Genomic DNA, 19,349 nt, shown 5'->3' with positions numbered 1-19,349 from the left:
AAAGTGATCAATTAAATATGCTCAAGTGAGAAAGTATCCATTTAGCCTTTTCAATATCTGCTTTCTTAACCATCCTTGACCATGACCATAATTAGGGTTACGCTGGTCTTGAACCTCTTTGCCCAACAATATAAACCAAGCTTCTTCAGGTTTATGATGGATGGGTCAATACTTTCAGGCCTGACAAATAATTCTGTCATATAGGATCTACATCTACAGTAATGAAACACCTTTCAGCATGTATAAATATTACTTTATAATACTTTGTATAAATATAAAGTTAAATGTGTAATTCAAAACTCTAAAGGTCTGCCTTGACCTGTGATTGTGATGGAGACCCTCAACTATGGAATAATAGCTATAGGTCTATGAATTTGTGACGTGATTGATATTTATTTCATTTGGTAATGAAAGTGAAATTGGATACAGTAAAATTAGGCAATTGAAAAGGATCATCCATCCAACATCTAATTCCCCTTAAGGTGGAAAAAGTGACACTGAGCGAGTCTAATGCCATACTGGTGACATCACCCAGAGGAAGAGGCAACGTCGGGATTGGATGGTGGCCCTAGCCAATCGCGCCGCACTCCAGGAATCCACAGATGGGAAGAGTTTAAAAAAGATTGAGAAAAGTGTTGCAAAGTGGTCCACAGCCTCACCACAGCGAGCAAGAACGTTACAGAATCTGAATACTCCTGCAACATCCGCGGGTCTGTCATATAATTGGAGTCCAGGGAGAAAGAGGACTTTGCTGTGGGTTTTCTCGTGCCAGGATAGAGGGGTGTATTTCACCATTTTTAAATCTCTGTGAATAATCAAAGATAAAACTATGTCAAAGAATTTCAAAGGTGGACCATCCTTCGGACTTTCTGCCGAGGTCAAAAGTAAGGTATGTATCTCGCATGTCATGTAGCTTTCCTTTTAATCGAAATGAAAAGAATGGGATCTTTGCGTAATTTGCATCAGTGGGCCAAGAGAATGCTCGCGCTCAGGAAGGTGCGCACTTGACGCTCACATGTCTTGTTGTCAGTACGTGCATCTTCTCAGATGTATTAGTTGTAGGGGAACCAATGGTATATCGAGGGCCAATAATATATTTTTGCTTTCTGTTAGGAGATTTTGTCGAATAGGTTTTTTGGACCGTCAAATTGGACTGTCAATGGTGATCATGGATTAATCATTAGGCCTAGGGCCTAGGTCTATACTGATAAATGGCAGCCTACCATTCTGACAGTTTACTTTATCGTTTAATATGTGAGGGCATCCAAACCAATTGTCTCTGATTCATAACTTTGAACTGGGTCGTTTAGATTACAAGTGATATCACCTCACCTGTCTGTCACAGAGCACAATGACAGAATTACTCCCAGATGAGCCCAGAAGGCCTGATTTCAAGGTGTCTCTAGAAGGCTACCAGTATGTACATATTTTTTAAAGAGGCAATCTGTGATCGCTACATTCATTTTGGACTTTTAAATTCATGATACCCATTGATTATTGAAGAATATGACTTATAAATCCTTCATGAGCTTAGTTCGTTGTTCTTACCCCATCATCAGAACCCATCAGTGGTTACATTTCTACAGACCCATCCCTAAGCTATTTTACAAAATAAGTGGCGGTTTGTCCGCTTTGTTATTGTTTGAACTGCAGATTGCCCCTTTAAAGTCTAGGCGAGAACTAAATGAGTCATCAACACCAACCAAGAGTCTATGGACCAGCTACTGTAGGCCTACCGTGTAGGTGACTGTGCTGTCAACATCCACTGATGTTTGGGAGAGATTGTATTTTCAGTGACAGTCAATGACTGATGCACAAAATGTGTGTGTGTATCATAACTGCTGACAACCAATGTTTAGCTTGGACATAGCATGACTCTGCCAATGGGATCAAATAACTATTCCAGAACTCCCAACTCCATGTCTGTCATTGACAACTGAATTTGCTATCCCTATCATCAACCTTATCGTGTTGGAAGAGCCGTGGTTCCTGCATACATAGTGGTTTCCTATCCCTACTTTCATAGGGGCACTCTTCAAACAAACATTTCCTTATACTTGGCCACCATGGTTAGTGCCATCATTAGTGCTGTAGTATAGAAATAGGTCATATTCAATAGTGTATCAGTCAGTGTATGTATATATATGTATATGAGTGTATATATATATATATATATATATATATATGTGTGTATATATATATATATGTGTGTATATATATATGTGTATATATATATGTGTGTGTATGTGTATATATATAATATATATATAATATATGTGTGTGTATGTATATATATAATATATATATGTGTGTGTGTATGTATATATGTATATGTGTATATATATATATATATATATGTATATGTATATATATGTATATGTGTGTATATATATATATATATATATATATATGTGTATATATATATATGTATATATATGTGTGTATATATATATGTGTATATATATATATATATATATGTGTGTGTATGTGTATATATATAATATATATATAATATATGTGTGTGTATGTATATATATAATATATGTGTGTGTGTGTATATATATATATATATATGGTGGTTGTGAGGCCATGGAAGTTCATCATAATGCTAATGCCAGATTGTGGATGGTAAGTGCCAGTGGCATGACATCCGATGACAGTGGATATGCTCCAGAGACTGACAGATAGGTACGTCAGCAACCTAAACCTCCTTTTAAGGTGTCCCTGAGCTCTGTCTTACAACCTGAGCAAGTGTCTCTGTAAACAATTTACACTCCAGTGGGGAATGACAAACACTGTTGAGGCAGAGGAGAGGCAGACAGAACAAGGCCTTGTGGATTCACTGGAATGTCAACCTTCAACATGATTGTTTGTATCCAGGGGTGAAAGTAAATGTAATGTATTCCCGGTACAGGGACCTCCTATGTGTGGTCACACTTAAAGAAAATCTATATGGGCCTAATCATAGAATTACATATAGAATCCCTATTAATTTAATAGGATCTCTACAGGCCTAATAGTAAAGATTTGTCCTTTAACTTTTAAAATGTATTAGCCTACCTTTTAATGTGGCATAAACATGACCTGTCATGAGTTTTCATCTGATTGTCAATCAATTACTTCAAAAGGCTAATGTAGGCTACCTGCGCAAGTTACTCAGGTACGTCTGAACAACAGGAGGTGCGGGAATAGTTTTTAAGCTATATTTAGATATTTATCTGCTTTTTATTATGTAACATTTGTTAGTCAACTTGTCTATAATTAGATCCTTAAAGCTCCTCTTCTGTCATTACTTGATGATCATCTAGAATACTAGATAATGCCTTGCTAATGATGGCATAAATTGATAGAATGATCAGTGCATCATCTACAATCTATACTGAACAAAAATATAAATGCAACATGTAAAGTGTTGGTCCCATTTTCCATGAGCTGAAATAAAAGATCCCAGAAATGTTCCATATGCACTAAAAGCTTATTTTGTTTGCATCCCTGTTAGTGAGCATTTCCTCTTTGCCAGGTGTGGCATATCAAGAAGCTGATTAAACCACATGATCATTACACAGGTGCACCTTGTGCTGGGGACAATAAAAGGCCACTAGCAGTTTTGTCATATAACACAATGTCACAGATGTCTTGAGGGAGCATGTAATTGGCATGCCGACTGCAGGAATGTCCAACAGAGCAGTTGCCAGACAATTTAGTGTAAATTTTTTTACTATAAGCTGCCTACCATGTTGTTTTAGAGAATTTGGCAGTACGTCCAACTGGCCTCACAACCGCAGACCACGTGTAACCATGCCAGCCCAGGACCTCCACATCTGCCTTCTTCACCTGCATGATCATCTGAGGAGGGGGAGTGGGGGTGCTGAGGAGTATTTCTGTCTGTAATAAAGCCCTTTTGTGGGGAAAACTCATTCTGATTGGCTGGGCCTGACTCACCAGTGGGTGGACCTGGCTCTCGAGTTGGTGGACCTATGCCATCCCAGGCCCGCCCTCCAGCACCCCTACCTAGTCATGTGAATTATTTTATTTCAATTGACTGATTTCTTTCTATGAACTGTAACTCAGTAAAATCTTTATTGTTGCATGTTGCGTTTAAATCTTTGTTCAGTATAGGTGACATAGTTAAAGTTTCTCTTTCATTTCTGCTTCTCTCACGGAGCGAGGACGTTTAGGGACCAGGGAGATTTCCAAATGACATCTGTTTGACCGGTTTAAAGGAAATTAAAAGCTGTGAAAATGATCCAACATGTTTCTGATAGTATTTCAGTTCGTCTTGGATGCACTAGCAGTTTTTGGGGGGGGGCAGTGCCCCTGTGACAACAATTTTGGACCACCTTGTGGCCCCCCTAAATGTGGAGTATGAAATAATTTTTACATAACAAATTTTTCCTATCGTTCTTTTTTTACATCCGTTATTAGACAGTGGCAACGATGATTATGAACATGGTATTTTGCCTGCTAATGCCTGCATTGCAGTGAAGAAAACGATATGGCAACAATAATATCTAATGTAACTGGCCCCTCTAACAGTACAACTGGCCCCAGCTTGGCCCCCCAGTTGAAATGGTCTAGAACCGCCACTGCTTGGATGCATATTTAATGTGGCTGAAAATGAAATACTGTCAGCTTTTATGTAGCTGATGAAAATTGCACTTTAAGGCTACACAACAGGTCCCTAAAAGCCTCAATCTCATTCTCTCAAGATGCTGAAATAAATACATCGTATTTCTCTACTCCTGTTCCCGGGACAAAATTAACATTTGGTCTATAATTTTACTGCGAGGAGCACTTAATTCTGCAGGAGTTAACATTATAATAGGCGACATGTGAGGCCTACAGTCAGTGTCCAGACTTCAGTTACTATTCCAACTATTAGGCTACTCCACGCTAAAATAATTCCGGCATCCAGACAGCAGTGCCTTTTGATAAATGCAGAGACATCACTTACAAAACACCAAAGTGTTCTGAATGACATTCGGTGATTGTCCTTCATTGGGCCATTAGGTCTTGTAAGCTGAATTGATGTGTACACTGCTGTCCGCGCGCATCTCGGTCTTGGCCACTCATCTCTGCCTTATCAAAGTGTCAGTGTTATTGTTGAACCACACTGCATTTTGGAGCGTATTACACAAGTTTTCAGGTCTATTCGCTCATTTTTCATGCGAATGACATGCGGTATGATAAATAGTGTGATAGCCTACAGTTTTCTTGAAATTTATTTTAATAATCGTGATAGGTTCATGTTTTACCGGTATGACGTACACCCACTCTGTATTTTTCCGGTACTCCATACCGGACAGTTCTGTCTTACTTTCACCCCTGTTTGTATCAACTTAAACCATTTTATTCCTTATGCCATGGCCTACACTGATTTAATGTATATTCTCTCCACTGAGTTCATACATGAAAAACACTGATAGAATCAATGGATAGGTGCCAATTTTGGCATCAAAGGCTTATACATTTTGAAATAAATGAACCAGTTCTGATTACATTCCTGACCTCCTGACACAGTTAAATGAAACTCAGACCAAAATACCTTGGCTGGATGCAAGTGCTGTCTGCAGGTCTTGGCATCTCATTATCAGATGTGGTTTGCCTGAGTAGATCGCCTCACTGTAAAAGGACAGATTCCGGAAAACCCAGAGGGAGAGAGGGAGCACAGGGAGGAGTAATAGGGAGAGCTGTTTCTCCCAAGTTTGGTGTGATGGACTGGAAGCTACGTAAACCCTGCTGCTTTGAAATACCTGTTTGTGTTGGCTCCTGGTCTCACAAGCTCTCTCCCAGACTGTGAGTGAGCAGAACATTCAGAAAAGGAGAGAGCGCAGAGTGAGAGGGGGGCTACAGACCCACCATAGAATTTCTGGTATTAGGGGGATGTGTTTGTGCCAATAGGGAAATACAAGGAAGCGTAGAATCAGTGTTTCTCCATGCAGGAATGTCCCTTGGCCATTTTAAATTTTCTTCCTGTTGTTTTTTAACTCTAATCTTCATAGTTAGGTTGTATTACAAAGGGTAGGCCTTCAAGGGAAAGTGGAGAGGAATGTAATCCCTCTGTTACAAGATGAGAAAGGAAAAGGGAGACGGAGGGATAATAGCTCTGATGAATATCATAGCTCAATGACTCGTTTACTATAGTTACAGTTTGTTCTAAGATCATTTGTATTTTTCAGGTAGCCAAGCACCTGTCACAAGATCATTCATCATGCAGAACTGACAGTTACGAGACATTAACCTGAGTGTCTGCAGATGTTAGGATGCAGTCAAATCCAACACATTTACAATGCATTCGGAGAGTATTCAGACCGCTTCACTGCGTTGTTTTCGCTTTGTCATTATGGGGTATTGTGTGTAGCTTAAAAATAATAACTTAATCCATTTTAGAATAAGGCTGAAATGTAACAAAATGTGGAAAAGGTGAAGGGGTCTGAATACTTTCCGAATGCACTGTATAACCTTTGACCTCTGCCTCTTCAGTTGGCCCATAAGTATGACCCCCAGAAGGAGGAGGAGCTGAGGCTGTGGATCCAGGACGTAACAGGCAAGAAGATTGCTGATCCTTTCATGGAGAACCTAAAGGATGGGGTCATCTTGTGCGAGTGAGTGTGCAATACTCTCCTCAGTACTGTGGCCGTGCAGAATGCCATGCAAAATGGCATAGCGTATTGTGTGTCATATCACCATATTACTTTCTGTGGCTTCCAATATCGTTCAGTCTCATTCATTTCCCCACTGTTAATGATGACTGGGCCACTCAAAGTCAGAACAGTATTTTGACTGTTGTTCTGTGCTTTCTCTTTCCTTGTGTGTAGACTTATCAACACACTTCAGCCAGGATCTGTGAAAAAGATTAACACTTCCCCACAAAACTGGCATCAGGTAAGCTTGTTCTGAGACAGAATAATTGTTTTTGTATTATTATATAACATCATGCCCATCATAACATGCAGTAGGCTATAGTTATTATAGATGCTTTGCTTAGTATTGAGCAGCATAAGCATGCCAAGAGTCAGTCGTTTTTTCCACTCCATACCTTTCATCCACTGAACTCACTAAAATATGTAACCAGATAGGTAGTCTTTTGCTTGGCATAGTGTTTATTTATTTACATTCCAAGCTGCAGCTACGTTGTTTAATGAGGCACATCTCAGTGTGCGTCTTCAGATCTCTTTATATGAGACTCAAAAAGAAAACGGCACTTTTAAGTGTTTGTTGAGGCACTTCCAAGAATCATCCATGACATACAATGTTACTAAGAATCAATGCACTCACATGTGGTGGTCCCTTTGTCAGGAATAAAAGAGAAAAAGATTATCCAACTGGTGAGTCGGGCTTTGAAGAAAACCCCACACAGCTGATCATTCTGAAGTCCTGAGTCTCAAATACAATGTCTATTTAAAGAAACATGACAATATCAAAATAACAAATAACTCAGTAACTGGTGTCCTCTTTGTTTGTACCCTTGCTTTTACCTCAGTGGACCATTTGCTCTTGGCTAATTATTTTTCCTTTTCATTGCCCAGCTGGAAAACATTGGCAATTTTGTCCGAGCCATCACAGTTTATGGTATGAAGCCATACGATCTGTTTGAGGCCAACGACCTGTTTGAGAATACCAACTACACCCAGGTCCAGAGCACGCTCATCACCCTGGCTGGAATTGTGAGTGGAAACCCATAGAGGAATCTCAGTACATTGTACAGTACTGTATGTAGAAAGTATTGTCAGTGGATTGTAAGAAACCTACTTCTACTTCACGTGAGGATCCATAACTTTTTCTAACCTTCCCCTCTTTCACCAGGCCCAGTCCAAAGGTTTCCACTCCAAGCATGACATGGGAGTGAAGTATGCAACAGCACACCAGCGCCGTTTCGCCCCAGACATGCTGAAGGAAGGGCGCAATGTCATCGGCCTGCAGGTCAGAACAGTCTTTGTATCATATACGCCTTATACACTAAGATATCACTGTTATTACAGGTGTAATATAAGTAGTAGTAGCAGCATGTTATAACATACCTTCATTTGTTTTTAGTTTGGCCGATAGGATTGGTTTAATGGTATTATAGTTCAGGCATAACCAGTGCACTACCTTTGCCTGTCTGTCCAGATGGGTACCAACAAACTTGCCAGCCAGAAGGGCATGACATCTTATGGCACGCGGCGTCACCTGTACGACCCGAGGGGGGGAATGGAGAACCCTCTGGACCAGTCCACCATCAGCCTCCAGATGGGCACAAATAAGGGTGCCAACCAGGTGGGGCGCCATTTGATTTCACAAATAGATATGCTCTGGTAGAGATAGAATTGACTAACATTCTGCACATCTTGGGAGTTTTCCCTCTCTGCCTATCATGGAAGCAATTAATATGATATAAAATATCACACTTTGTAGCCTATATCTAATCCTCCCCTGCTTTTCTTCCTCTCTCAGTCTGGCATGACGGCCCCTGGCACCAGGAGACACATCTATGACAAGAGTCTGGGCTTGGAGGAATGCGACACCTCCACCGTCTCACTGCAGATGGGTACCAACAAGATGGCGTCACAACAGGGAATGACCACATACGGCCTCCCCCGGCAGGTCTACGACAACAAGTACTGCTCCAACCCTGATGAATTCGTCAACAACGGGGAGAGGGCTGAGTTTGACGGTACTATGTACTATGACTAAAGAGAACAGAAAAACCCAAGTCCCCTCCTCTCAAGAACCCCTCTCCACCAGCAAGACCACCCAAACTGTTATTTACTGTTTTCATTATTCTCATCCCTTGCTGGTTTTTTTGTGATCAACCATTCAAAAAAAAATGGTCCTTTGAGGGGATTTATGCCTGGTTCAATCTCTTTGACCTTGTTATTTTAAATCAATTTAATGTAGTGGCCCACACCCCTCTCTCCCTTTGCAATGGAGATTTTTCTATTCAAATACGGTGAAAATAAATACTAAGAAATACTAATAATGTCAAGAGACCCATTCCTTAATCAATCTTTAATGTTATGTCATTTTTTATTTATAGATTTTCAGTTGTAGATCCCCCATCCAGCTTAAACATTGAGAATAAAGGAAAAAGTCCCTTGAATGGAAAGAAGTGACCGACATGTTGCAGTTAACCTTTAACCCCTGAGGAACAGGAGTTCGCTCTGGGATTCAATCCCTCTGGGTGACTCGGGGCCCACAGAATCAGACTGAGTCTTCCAGGACACAGGGACATGGACTAAAAGCTTTGATCAGATGTATTCCTTATGACTTTGCCTGTGTATGCACCTCTGCACTGCGCTGACATCCCTGCTCTAGCTCACAGGACTGCCAACCAGCCATTCTATACCACAGATGGAATGTTTTTTCTAGTATTCTTTAAATCATTAGAAGATCAGTAGTAGGGTTCTCAAACCTGATACTTGAATTAATGTGAGCCCCTAAAGGCATCGTGAAAAGCCAATAGATTTGAATATTTTTAGTATTATAAGCAGTATTCAACACATCTCGCATACTTCATTAGTGGTAAACAATGCAGATTAAATTTTAGCCATTGTGCCAGCTATGTTAATGTGGATGTCATATAGGCCAGTTTGCATGAGACAAGTTATAATCCCCCTATAGTCTCCATGGCACACAGCTTTAATATATTACTGCGCTATTTGCACTTTGCATCACCTTGTTGAATATGCACATGGATAGAATTGCTTATGACTAGAAGGCGGACAAGCCAGGTCGTTGAGAGCCATAACATCTGCACGCTGTTATACACAAGATAACGGTCTAATTAACGCCCACTTAGTCATAGCTCAATACAGCAGACCCTGTATCACTAACTACTACATGATATGGGGTACCCACCGCAGATCTTGAATGTAATGTGATTTTGAGCACTGCAAGATGTGACAGTCATTCTGTGGATTCATTAAGTAATCACCTTGTACCAGCAGTCGCAAATGAATAACATAAGTCTGCAACATATTTATGCTCGGGATAATGTAGCCTAACACAGCTGCTAATGGTTTAAACATTAAACTGTGCATGCTTGACCAAACCTTTGAAAAGCAGGCTTGTTTGCTTGCTAAGAGGTTTGTTCAAGATCATGTGTTGCACCTGGAACGTTCCACAGAACACATCTCTATGCCTTGCATGCTCATGTACAAAGCATGGATTGGTTATGCCTTGTCCACAGACTGCTTACAGGAAGGAAAACAATGTGATTTTTTAATTTGGGTGAACTATCCATTTAAGCTAAATTTGAAAGGTCTTGATATCAGTTACTGGGCAGTATTGTAATATGTTTTTAAATAGGAGGTATTGGAGATAAAGCTACATAAAATATTGAGTCCCTCCTGAGGTTCTGACCTTTGGAATTTATAGTGATGATTTGTCAAACTTTTGAAGGCTTAATACTTTAAAGGGAACGTCGTTTGATGCTGAGCCCGTAATAATCTGAAGGCCATGTTGCATTTTTTCCCCCTACATTAGTGTGCCATCTAGTGTTTTGAAATCCCTTTAACATTTGGAAAAAAACAGACTGCATTCCACAGACTTAAGGTAAAAGTCATATGTACCACAAGAGGTGTCTTTTATTAAAGCGCCTAACTTATTCTGTATAGTCACATGTCTAATAGCTATATACGAAGTCAGTTGTGCATTAAGAAAATATTTTTAGTTTAGAATGAGAGCCAACAGTGCCTAGCCAAAATACAATTGGCAATATTACCCTCTGGTCTAAAACATGTCTCAATGTTGTTCAGACTATCAATTGTTCTGTATTCTGAAAATCTTGTATTTATTTGGCTTTCACTTAACAATGAAATTAGCTGCAATACAATAAAACACATCAAAATTACAATTATTTAATTTGGGTTGTGGGTGAAAAACTTGCCACCAGGCCATATCAGATTAATTTTCATTCATATTTGTTCTAGATATTTTAACCATTTCAGCAGTATGTGACAGACGCAGTTAGGTGTGAATTACATTGATGTGTTTATTGATCAAGTCATTCCCGAACAAAAAAAACTTTATTGAAATAAAAATCATCACATAAAACAAAATAAAAACTACAGGATTACCCCTTTTTTACATTTGTACAAATGAAATCTACTTTCTCCAGTAAAGGGGGACATGGCAGCTTGGGAAACTCTAAAGACATATCCACCAACAGGCTTGCCTATAAAACATAAGAAATGATGAGGTGGTTTGAAACTTAGTGGGATTCTCAAAGATCAGGACCATTGGGACATTTCATTGCCCTACCCCCATCCCACCCTGCCACAGAGAGGGAGGACAGGAAGTGTATCTTTCTTCATATCAAATCCATTAGTGTGTGTAGACAATGAAAATTTCACAGATGTGTTATCTGTCTTTGTTTGTTCTCCACATTCACTACTTGACAAAGCCCTGGCCCAGCCAGAGATATGTGACCCATCATAGGGAATGAGGGGTGAGGTCAGACAGGAATAGAGTCAGGGGGACCACTGCTACTGATTGGCTGCTTCGCAAGCATCTATCCAATCACTATAAACATCCACTGGTTCTGAAAGATCTGGAGACAAATGTCAAGGAAAAGTTCATTTGGGAGGTACAGTTGTAAAGACAGCATTTAAACAATTATTATTATTATTATTATTTACAAATGCACAAGCCATTCTGTGAGCTATATGGTGTATAGATAACTGAATATAATGATCCAATCAATGAATCGAAAGGATACAAGTAATGGGAGTCTGGAATTCTTCCAAGCAGACGGTGCATGATATTATTCCTGTGTTTCGAGTGCGTTCCCTGAAAAGAGAAAAGAAAATGTGCATTTGAATAGGGTGTTAGGATATGTATCAACATGTAATCACTGATCATATTTTACAGCCAGACCATATACTGTTCCAACACAACCAAGTGAACTTACATTTTGACATCACAGGACTTCTCGTGGTTACAAAAGGGACAGGTGAATTGGGTGTCCAAGTTACCAGTCAGTTTCTTTTTGGGAGGTGGCTTCCTCTTTGATTTTCGGCGTCCCATTCTCGATCTACAATCTGTAAAATACAATAGCTCAATTTTACAAAACAAGTTCTGTTGACGGTCAAATTCAATAAATAATTAGGTCAATCGTGTTAGCTAGCATATATTATATCTACTGTATGGTGCTGATATTCATATGATTTTGGGCAAAAAGTCATATACTGCGGTAATCTCGGAAAATACTACTTGTAAACTGGGAACAACGAGATGTGTGGGTTCATGTGCTTTGAACTCGTTGAGAATGCCGATTGCTGGTTAATGGCAAAAACTGTGTCAACCATAGACATATTAGTGTTAAAATAACACTTTTATAAATCATGTTTTGTTGTTGAATTTAACAGCTGACATTGCTGTTATCGAGGTATTGGCCTTAGTAGTTGATGTCAGAGACAGAGTTCATCATATGGGCAGTCCAGCAAATTGGAGCACAGGGATGACAGACAAGTTTCCCATTAGTAATTACGAGTTGGAGGTGCGTCGAAATTGATTTTCCCCAGTCCTATGCCCCTATTTGCAAATTTACGAGATGTTAAAAATGCATCAATATTCTGCCGCTATAGACCATCTGCTAGTACGCATGTGCGAGCTAATACGTTACTCTTGTGTAAACAAACACATTTTTGGACCGTATTTTCCACATAAATTCAAATTATATTTTATTTTAGCTCATTTAAAAAAGTCAGATGTCGATGATTAATGTTACTATTCTCTTGTTGGAGCCATGTTCACACTACACAAATATGTAGTAACTAGTTCCCCGCCATCGCGCATTTTTTAGCTTGCAGCTATAATATTGGAGCTCAACAATACTTCCTTTTATACAAAACGTCCTGCAAATTCTACAAGTACATTTCCAACAATATTGTTAATTGCATGAACCGTTTATTTTGGGATGATTTCTGAAGAGGCAGCTAGATAGTATTAGCTAGTAACGTTAGAGCGCGAGAAAAACAAAGTTAGCTTGTGTTAGCTAGCTAACTAACCCTGGCTTTGTAATATGCTAGCTATGCACAATTTTACAAAAAAATAGGAGAATCACACATGTAATTTAAAATCGTGCTGGATGTATAATTTAGTTGTTTGCATGTTAGCCATGTGATAAAACACGCTGGATTAAGCATTTTCTTACCAGATAAATGACCCAAGTAATGACGCTAACAAATAGAAATTGTATCCGGAAATTATTCTGAACTCTTTCATCTGATTGGAAGATTAAGGCGCTTTTTAGGGTTGTCATTCGTCAAAAAAATTATCAACCCGCCTCTCAGAATTTATAAACCTCTTTGATACAATCCCAAAATATATACATTGATTATGTAGTCTACCACAGGAGGCTGCTGAGGGTAGGACGACTCATAATAATGTCTGGATTTGAATAAATTGAATGGTATCAAACACATGGAAATAATGTATTGATGAGTTTGATTACCATTTAATGTATTCTGTTCCAGCCATTAGGATGAGCTGTCCCCCCCAATGAAGGTGCCACCAACCTCATGTGTTTAATAGTCTACAGTACATAATTATTGATTAAAAAAATAACAGCCTTTTACATGAATTATTGATAAAGAAATGTGTTGAATGCACAAAGCTCAAACAGAAAATAATTGTCAGAGTAGACCAAATGTTATTTTATTTGGCTGTCATAAAGAAGACAGTGTGAGACAAGGTAGGGCAAAAGGTAGATAGAGGATTCCAGCTATGAACTTTATTTCCTTCTGCAACAGAGACAAAATGAAGAATTCACTTCTAATGTGGTTACCCTTATAACATATACATAAAATTAAGTGTGCTTATTAATTAGATGATAACATGAATTACTGTTGTCAGTAATAGGTGAGAAACAGCAAAGCAGGATATTAGTGTGCTTTCATTTACCTGGCAGACACATTGATTTCCTCTTTGATCTTTGGTGTCATTCCTTTGGCACATGTTCCACTTTGCCCTTCATCTGAATCTGAATTGGCTGGCATAACCCTCTGTCCTATTCGTTCAGTTCGGCCTAGTATGCGATGCAAGAGACCATGCACACAGCAATAAAAACTGATCTATCAATAAAAACTGATCTCAGCAAACAGAAAAATACACTTTGTATTTCAATGCAAATGCTGCATCTTTTGTAAATAAACAGCAAGTTAATTACCAGATATCTTACCTGTTTTATTGGGAGCCTTGCCTTTCGATATTGTTATAGTCTGAAACTTATTCTGTAACTCAGAAACATCTGACCTAGGGGAGAACAGTCTGTCAGATTGCTTGCCATGCTCGTCTACTCTAACCTCACCCCAGAGCTTTCACCTTGCATTTGACCTGAGCATGTCCTGAGGCCTCTGCAGTTTGAGAGCGTCGTCCTTCATCTGATAGCTGTCAATCATCCTCTCCAAGCACTGAAAATGGAGACAGATAGACACATATTCCAGAACATGTCACATAACATTAGATAAGCTTCAGCAGTCCAAATCATTATAGCCCAAATACAGTTCAGAAGATTGTTTCAAGTGTAAAGTTTGTATCATTTGTTTGATGAGTGAAATCATTCAGGTCAAAGTGATTTGGGGGAGAGAAATGTGAGCTCTGAAATACCATATCTTTGCAGTATTTCTCTGTCAATCTGCGCATAGTTTCATCTCTTAGTTTTTCTAAAAAGGAAAGGAAAACTTGAGTAAGGTTTTTAAAAAACCCTCCATTAGAACTACATCATGGAAGAGGGTCTTGTTCTGAAAAACATAAAATCAAAAACTTGCTAAGCAGGCCATGAATGTTGTGGACTTCCTCCCTTAGCTCAGCAATCTGCTCCCACAGGACTCTTCGACTGAAGAAACAGACAACATACACAGAAAAAAATGGAGAGGGAATTACATGTTATTACTGCATTATCCCACTGAGCTAAAGTCTACTTATCATCATGTAAGTGTAGTTCACTAAAGTATCCCCACCACACCACACTCCAGACTGCCTTATCCAGATCTACCTGTGGTAGAGTTCCTGAGAGATGTGGTTGATGGCAGCCTGCCTCTGGATGTCTGAGGGGTGAGTGCTGGAGCAGGAGGCTTGGAGAGTAGGACAGGAGCAGGGAGAGTGGGACAGGAGACTGCGCAGGTAGTGGAGCTCAGTGGAGACCTCACAGCATAGACCCTCAAAACGCTCCTCAAGGTGCTGGGCGGCAACATGTGCAGCCAAATGGTGCACCTCGGCTGGAGGAACAGGGACAGAAGGACAGTTTATGTCATCTTTAAGTCATTGTTATGACAGTGCTATTTAGCCCTTATGACAGAGGGTTCAACTCAAGTAAACAGTAATAATAATAATCAGGGACTCAAGAGTCAGGTGTGTTTCAGGCGTGATTGTGTTGTGTCCTCCCTTACATTGAAGGACTGCCATGGTATTGAGATTCTGGGTTCTCTCTGCCTCGTGCATGATTAGAGTTTTGCACAGGGAATCAATAGTCTACAAAACAGCAAATATTAATTGAAACAATATCCCCTGAATAAACAGTAACCAAAACAAGCCACCAAAGAAAACAGTAGACAATCGTGAATATGGGAAAAATACTACATTCTACAGGAAGCAGTTAGTCACCTTGGCTTGTGTTTCAACCTCTGACCTAATTCTTTCCACAACATCTCGGAGAGACTCCTGAGATGCACCTACTGCTACTAGATGACAACTCAAGAAAGTCAGTGAACAATGACCGTGCAGTATTACACCAGGCATTGTCAAATTATGTTAGTTTCTGATGATCACATTGACACAAAAACACTTACACACCTTCAGCAGGAAGGGGCGGTGGTTCACACTGAAACAACAATCGACATTGTATTAAAAATCATTATAACAAACTATTTTGGTACTGTATGACATTGAGTGCCAAATGTGTTTTCAACTCACCAAGGCCCTCTTGTCGTCCATGTCAACTGACCTGAGCTAAGTAAATTGTAAGTGGGTGGATAAAAACGGTGTCACAATGACAAGGCGGGGATACGTTCTATCTCGTTGATGATTGGTTTGTGGGTTATAATTTAACGTAATATTCATTTTGTAATAATGTGATTTGTAGATATTGCTTGGTGGGCGTGGTTAATGGAAATTGACGTTTGAGAGAGGAAGTGTTGTTCTAGTGTTCGATCAACGGGAGTTGCGAAGAGTGTTTCCCTTCAGTCAACATACCACATCCAGGTAGTTATTTTTCAGTTGAGTTTTAAAGGAAAAAATAAGACAAACAAGTAAGAAGCCACTTTCCTTTCTTTGGAATGCACTACAACACTACATGCGCACATTTGTGTAAATCACCTAGCTACGAATTACTATATTAGCTGGCTAACGTTAGATGAGTTGTGCTAGCGACATTTGTAGTTTATCTGACAAATGCCATTCCACTTATGGTTTCCAATTCCCAAAATGTGATATTGAATTAAGTATTTAATCCTCAATTAACAGTATATCATTTTTAGAATTTTTGTTTGCTAGATAGCTAGCTATCAAACTTTGAAGTCTTAGTAAACAGGTCAGAACTCTTATCTCTCGAAGCCACTATCACTTGCATGTTAATCAAGCTTGCACGTGTAGACGGACCACTTTCCAGTCCTCAAATTATGCTGTTTGAAGGGGCTTCCAAAGGTCTTTGTTGAATTAGAGTGCTTTTGAGTGGGGATGTGTTTTTTGGTTTTATGTCCCCAATGCTGTAATGGAACTTAATAATTTATCTGGGTTGCTTGCTAACATTTATCTGGGACTTTTTCTCTTTTTGTCCCCCAGATTAATACCATGGTCACAGAAGGGGAGCCAACAGATTTGGTGAAAGTGCTGCACCTGCTGGTGCTGTCCTTCACATGGGGAATGCAGTTGTGGGTCTCCTTTATAGCAGGTGATGATATTGGGATCGATAGGGGATGAGCAGAGGAAATCTGTTAGATTGTAGGGTTTTGCTAACACTCGAAGTGGCATATCAAAAGAAGCCAAGATTAAGAACTTGAGGCACAGTATTTGTCTCCCCATTTCTCTCACTTGCATTATCCCTTTTCCCACCCACAGGTGTTGCACTGGTGAAGCAGGTAACACTGCACACCTTTGGGCTGGTGCAAAGCAAGCTGTTCCCTGTCTATTTCTATTGCCTACTGGGCAGCAACTTTGTCAGCCTTGCTGTGTATGCTGTCTACCACCCCAGAGAGCTGCTGGATTGGCACGAAAGCCTTCAGGTCATATCACATTCTATTTTGTAATTTAGGGCAGGATTCAATCTGTACCGCTGAAGCATTACAGATTGCGCAATCGACATGTAAAGATTATTTTCGATTAAGATAATGGTTGTATCTACATTATAGACGTCACCTATGTCATCGACAATTCTGAATAAAAATTGTTCTTCCCCTATAGATGGCACTGTACTTTGTGGCAGTCATCATGGCAGGTCTAAACGCACAGTGGTTTGGCCCGTCTGCCACAGAGGTCATGTTCAAGCTGCGGGAGGTGGAGCAGGAGCATGGCCTGGGGAACCAAATAGGGATAGGGAGCCAGAGGGAAGCCTACGCCAAACTCAGGGAGCAGGACCCCAAGTACAAGGCCTACAAGAGCACCTTTGGCCACTATCATGGCCTGTCCAACCTATGCAACCTGATTGGGTTTATCTGCACAACCACCAACATAGTGTACACAGCTCTCAATTTACACACCATTTAGAGATTGTGTATATGTAGTGTTTGGTGACAGGTTTTCATATTGTCTTTCAGTGAGGGGATGTATGTATCAAGTGTCTCAGAGTAGGAATGCTGATGTAGGATTATTGCCTTTAAATCACAATAAATAAGATTATAGGTTGCTGAACAATCAGATCAGCTCTGGAAAAGATCTGATGTGATTGGTCAAAAGACCAATTAGTGGGGAAAAAAATATCAGAATTGGCTGCCTGTGTAAACACAGCTTTAGGCATATTACATATGGGCCTGATCAAAGTTCAGGACTCCTAATGAGACGCTTGATGTATACGTCCCCCAAACATAACGCTTAACCATATTTTTTAAATGTGCCTTTTTAATCTAATTGTTTCACCTGTCAATAGAAAACATAGCACACAATGTCCAAAAGATTTCAAAGTATTTTTGGTCTTTCCCTTGTCAAACCAGGAAAAGATGAATGTAATAAAGATCGATTTATATTTTTCAGAAGTACATGATTTCAAAAAAAATAATTGTTAATGTTAGTGATCCTCTTTTTGATTTCCCTACAGTTATTGTTCATTTTACATTGATGTACTTAAGGGTAGAGCTGAAGTAGAATGTGCAGTGATCCTGATAATGTTTCAAAACTGAGGTTTAACTCTTACACAGAACCTGTAGATACATTTTTGTTGTTGTTGAAAAGCACAAGATTCAGGACTGTTATGAAATGGGACATTGTATTGCTTGTGGCTTCCACTAGAGGGTAATGTCTGCAAAAAAAAAACTTTTTACAATCATTAGGCGGATATTTTTTAACAACATAACATTTAGCGCAGGGTTGTTGAACAGAATTATGTACTGTGAATAAATTACAATTATGGAAATTCCTACAAATAATGAATGCAATAGCACCAATAATGTTAAGTCATCTTTCATGTTGAAACAAGAAAAAAAAAAGATCAGCTTTCGTTGTTACCCTTGATGGAAGCAGGAAATGCACTCCTACAGTTTGAGCATTTTCTTTAGAAAATAAGGTGCAATACAGGGTCAATAACATGCAACATATTGAGACCAGACCACGCAGTTTGTGCCCACCTCTTAAACAGACTGGTTCTAACTTCATTATTGTGATGGACATCATGTAAAAATAAAAACCCCAGCTTTGAATAAATGGACCGACCAGTGCTTTACTGGCAAGCCTGGGAGGAGAGGGAGGATGTCTTAATAAAGTTAAAATATCACTAATGGATAACTGGACAGAACCCAAAACTGTAATGGTGTTTCAGAGTGAGTGAAAAGGCTTCTACATCCTACATATTGTGATGTTTTAGTCTGGTTGTTTTAGCTGTATGCATGTATGTGTATCTTTATTAGTGTTAATGTCAAACTACAATGTTGAGATTTTGAATAGTTCGTTTACAGTGGTAGATCATCATGATGAAACCGTTTGGTATGGAAAGTACAGGGAGAGTGACAGTGTCTCAGGAAATCTTGTTTAGATTCCTTATCATGTCTATACTGTATGTCTCTCAGCAGTCTGGGCCACTCTTGGATCAGAAGGAAAGACTTCCTCTTGAGATGAGCCTTGTCAGACAGGCTTAAGTGGCAACAGGAAATAGCATTCTTTTAACTCCAGCAGCACAAGTTCATCTACTCTGATTAGGTGAGATTTCAAGAGAAATCTCT

General features: G+C 39.5%; 3 protein-coding genes across 11 annotated transcripts; 2 read left to right on the top strand and 1 right to left on the bottom strand.

The window, feature by feature from the left end:
• The first annotated feature begins 626 nt into the window (after positions 1 to 626).
• Positions 627 to 10,834, top strand: LOC115201083 (calponin-1). The gene is made up of 7 exons (XM_029764333.1): positions 627 to 889; positions 6,484 to 6,605; positions 6,819 to 6,885; positions 7,530 to 7,667; positions 7,807 to 7,923; positions 8,113 to 8,259; positions 8,437 to 10,834. The coding sequence occupies exons 1-7, from the start codon at positions 830 to 832 to the stop codon at positions 8,674 to 8,676; spliced, it is 891 nt and encodes a 296-aa protein (XP_029620193.1). The 5' UTR covers positions 627 to 829; the 3' UTR covers positions 8,677 to 10,834.
• A 121-nt stretch (positions 10,835 to 10,955) lies between these two features.
• Positions 10,956 to 15,942, bottom strand: LOC115201084 (transcription elongation factor 1 homolog). Of its 8 annotated transcripts, none has more exons than XM_029764368.1 (11): positions 15,898 to 15,932; positions 15,778 to 15,805; positions 15,589 to 15,665; positions 15,375 to 15,456; positions 14,981 to 15,203; positions 14,754 to 14,821; positions 14,593 to 14,648; positions 14,308 to 14,396; positions 14,165 to 14,238; positions 13,888 to 14,011; positions 13,617 to 13,727 (listed from the first exon to the last, which is right to left on the bottom strand). In XM_029764368.1, exons 1-11 carry the CDS (start codon positions 15,916 to 15,918, stop codon positions 13,718 to 13,720), a joined length of 852 nt encoding a protein of 283 aa, XP_029620228.1. In that variant the 5' UTR covers positions 15,919 to 15,932; the 3' UTR covers positions 13,617 to 13,717. The 8 variants fall into 8 exon arrangements, 7 of the variants coding, with proteins under 7 accessions (XP_029620247.1, XP_029620254.1, XP_029620263.1 ...); XM_029764376.1 differs by having other exon boundaries at positions 15,589 to 15,662; XM_029764360.1 differs by lacking the exon at positions 13,617 to 13,727 and adding an exon at positions 11,942 to 12,023 and having other exon boundaries at positions 15,589 to 15,805; positions 15,898 to 15,942.
• A 142-nt stretch (positions 15,943 to 16,084) lies between these two features.
• Positions 16,085 to 18,908, top strand: LOC115201115 (transmembrane protein 205). Of its 2 annotated transcripts, none has more exons than XM_029764415.1 (4): positions 16,085 to 16,185; positions 16,765 to 16,873; positions 17,041 to 17,204; positions 17,383 to 18,908. In XM_029764415.1, the coding sequence occupies exons 2-4, from the start codon at positions 16,774 to 16,776 to the stop codon at positions 17,683 to 17,685; spliced, it is 567 nt and encodes a 188-aa protein (XP_029620275.1). In that variant the 5' UTR covers positions 16,085 to 16,185; positions 16,765 to 16,773; the 3' UTR covers positions 17,686 to 18,908. The 2 variants fall into 2 exon arrangements, with proteins under 2 accessions (XP_029620275.1, XP_029620283.1); XM_029764423.1 differs by having other exon boundaries at positions 16,121 to 16,232.
• The last annotated feature ends 441 nt before the right edge of the window (positions 18,909 to 19,349 follow it).

Source organism: Salmo trutta, chromosome 1 (assembly GCF_901001165.1).
Source record: "Salmo trutta chromosome 1, fSalTru1.1, whole genome shotgun sequence".
Lineage (NCBI taxonomy): Eukaryota > Metazoa > Chordata > Actinopteri > Salmoniformes > Salmonidae > Salmo > Salmo trutta.
Note: the sequence above shows the minus strand (reverse complement) of the source record. Positions and strands in the feature narration are given on the sequence as shown.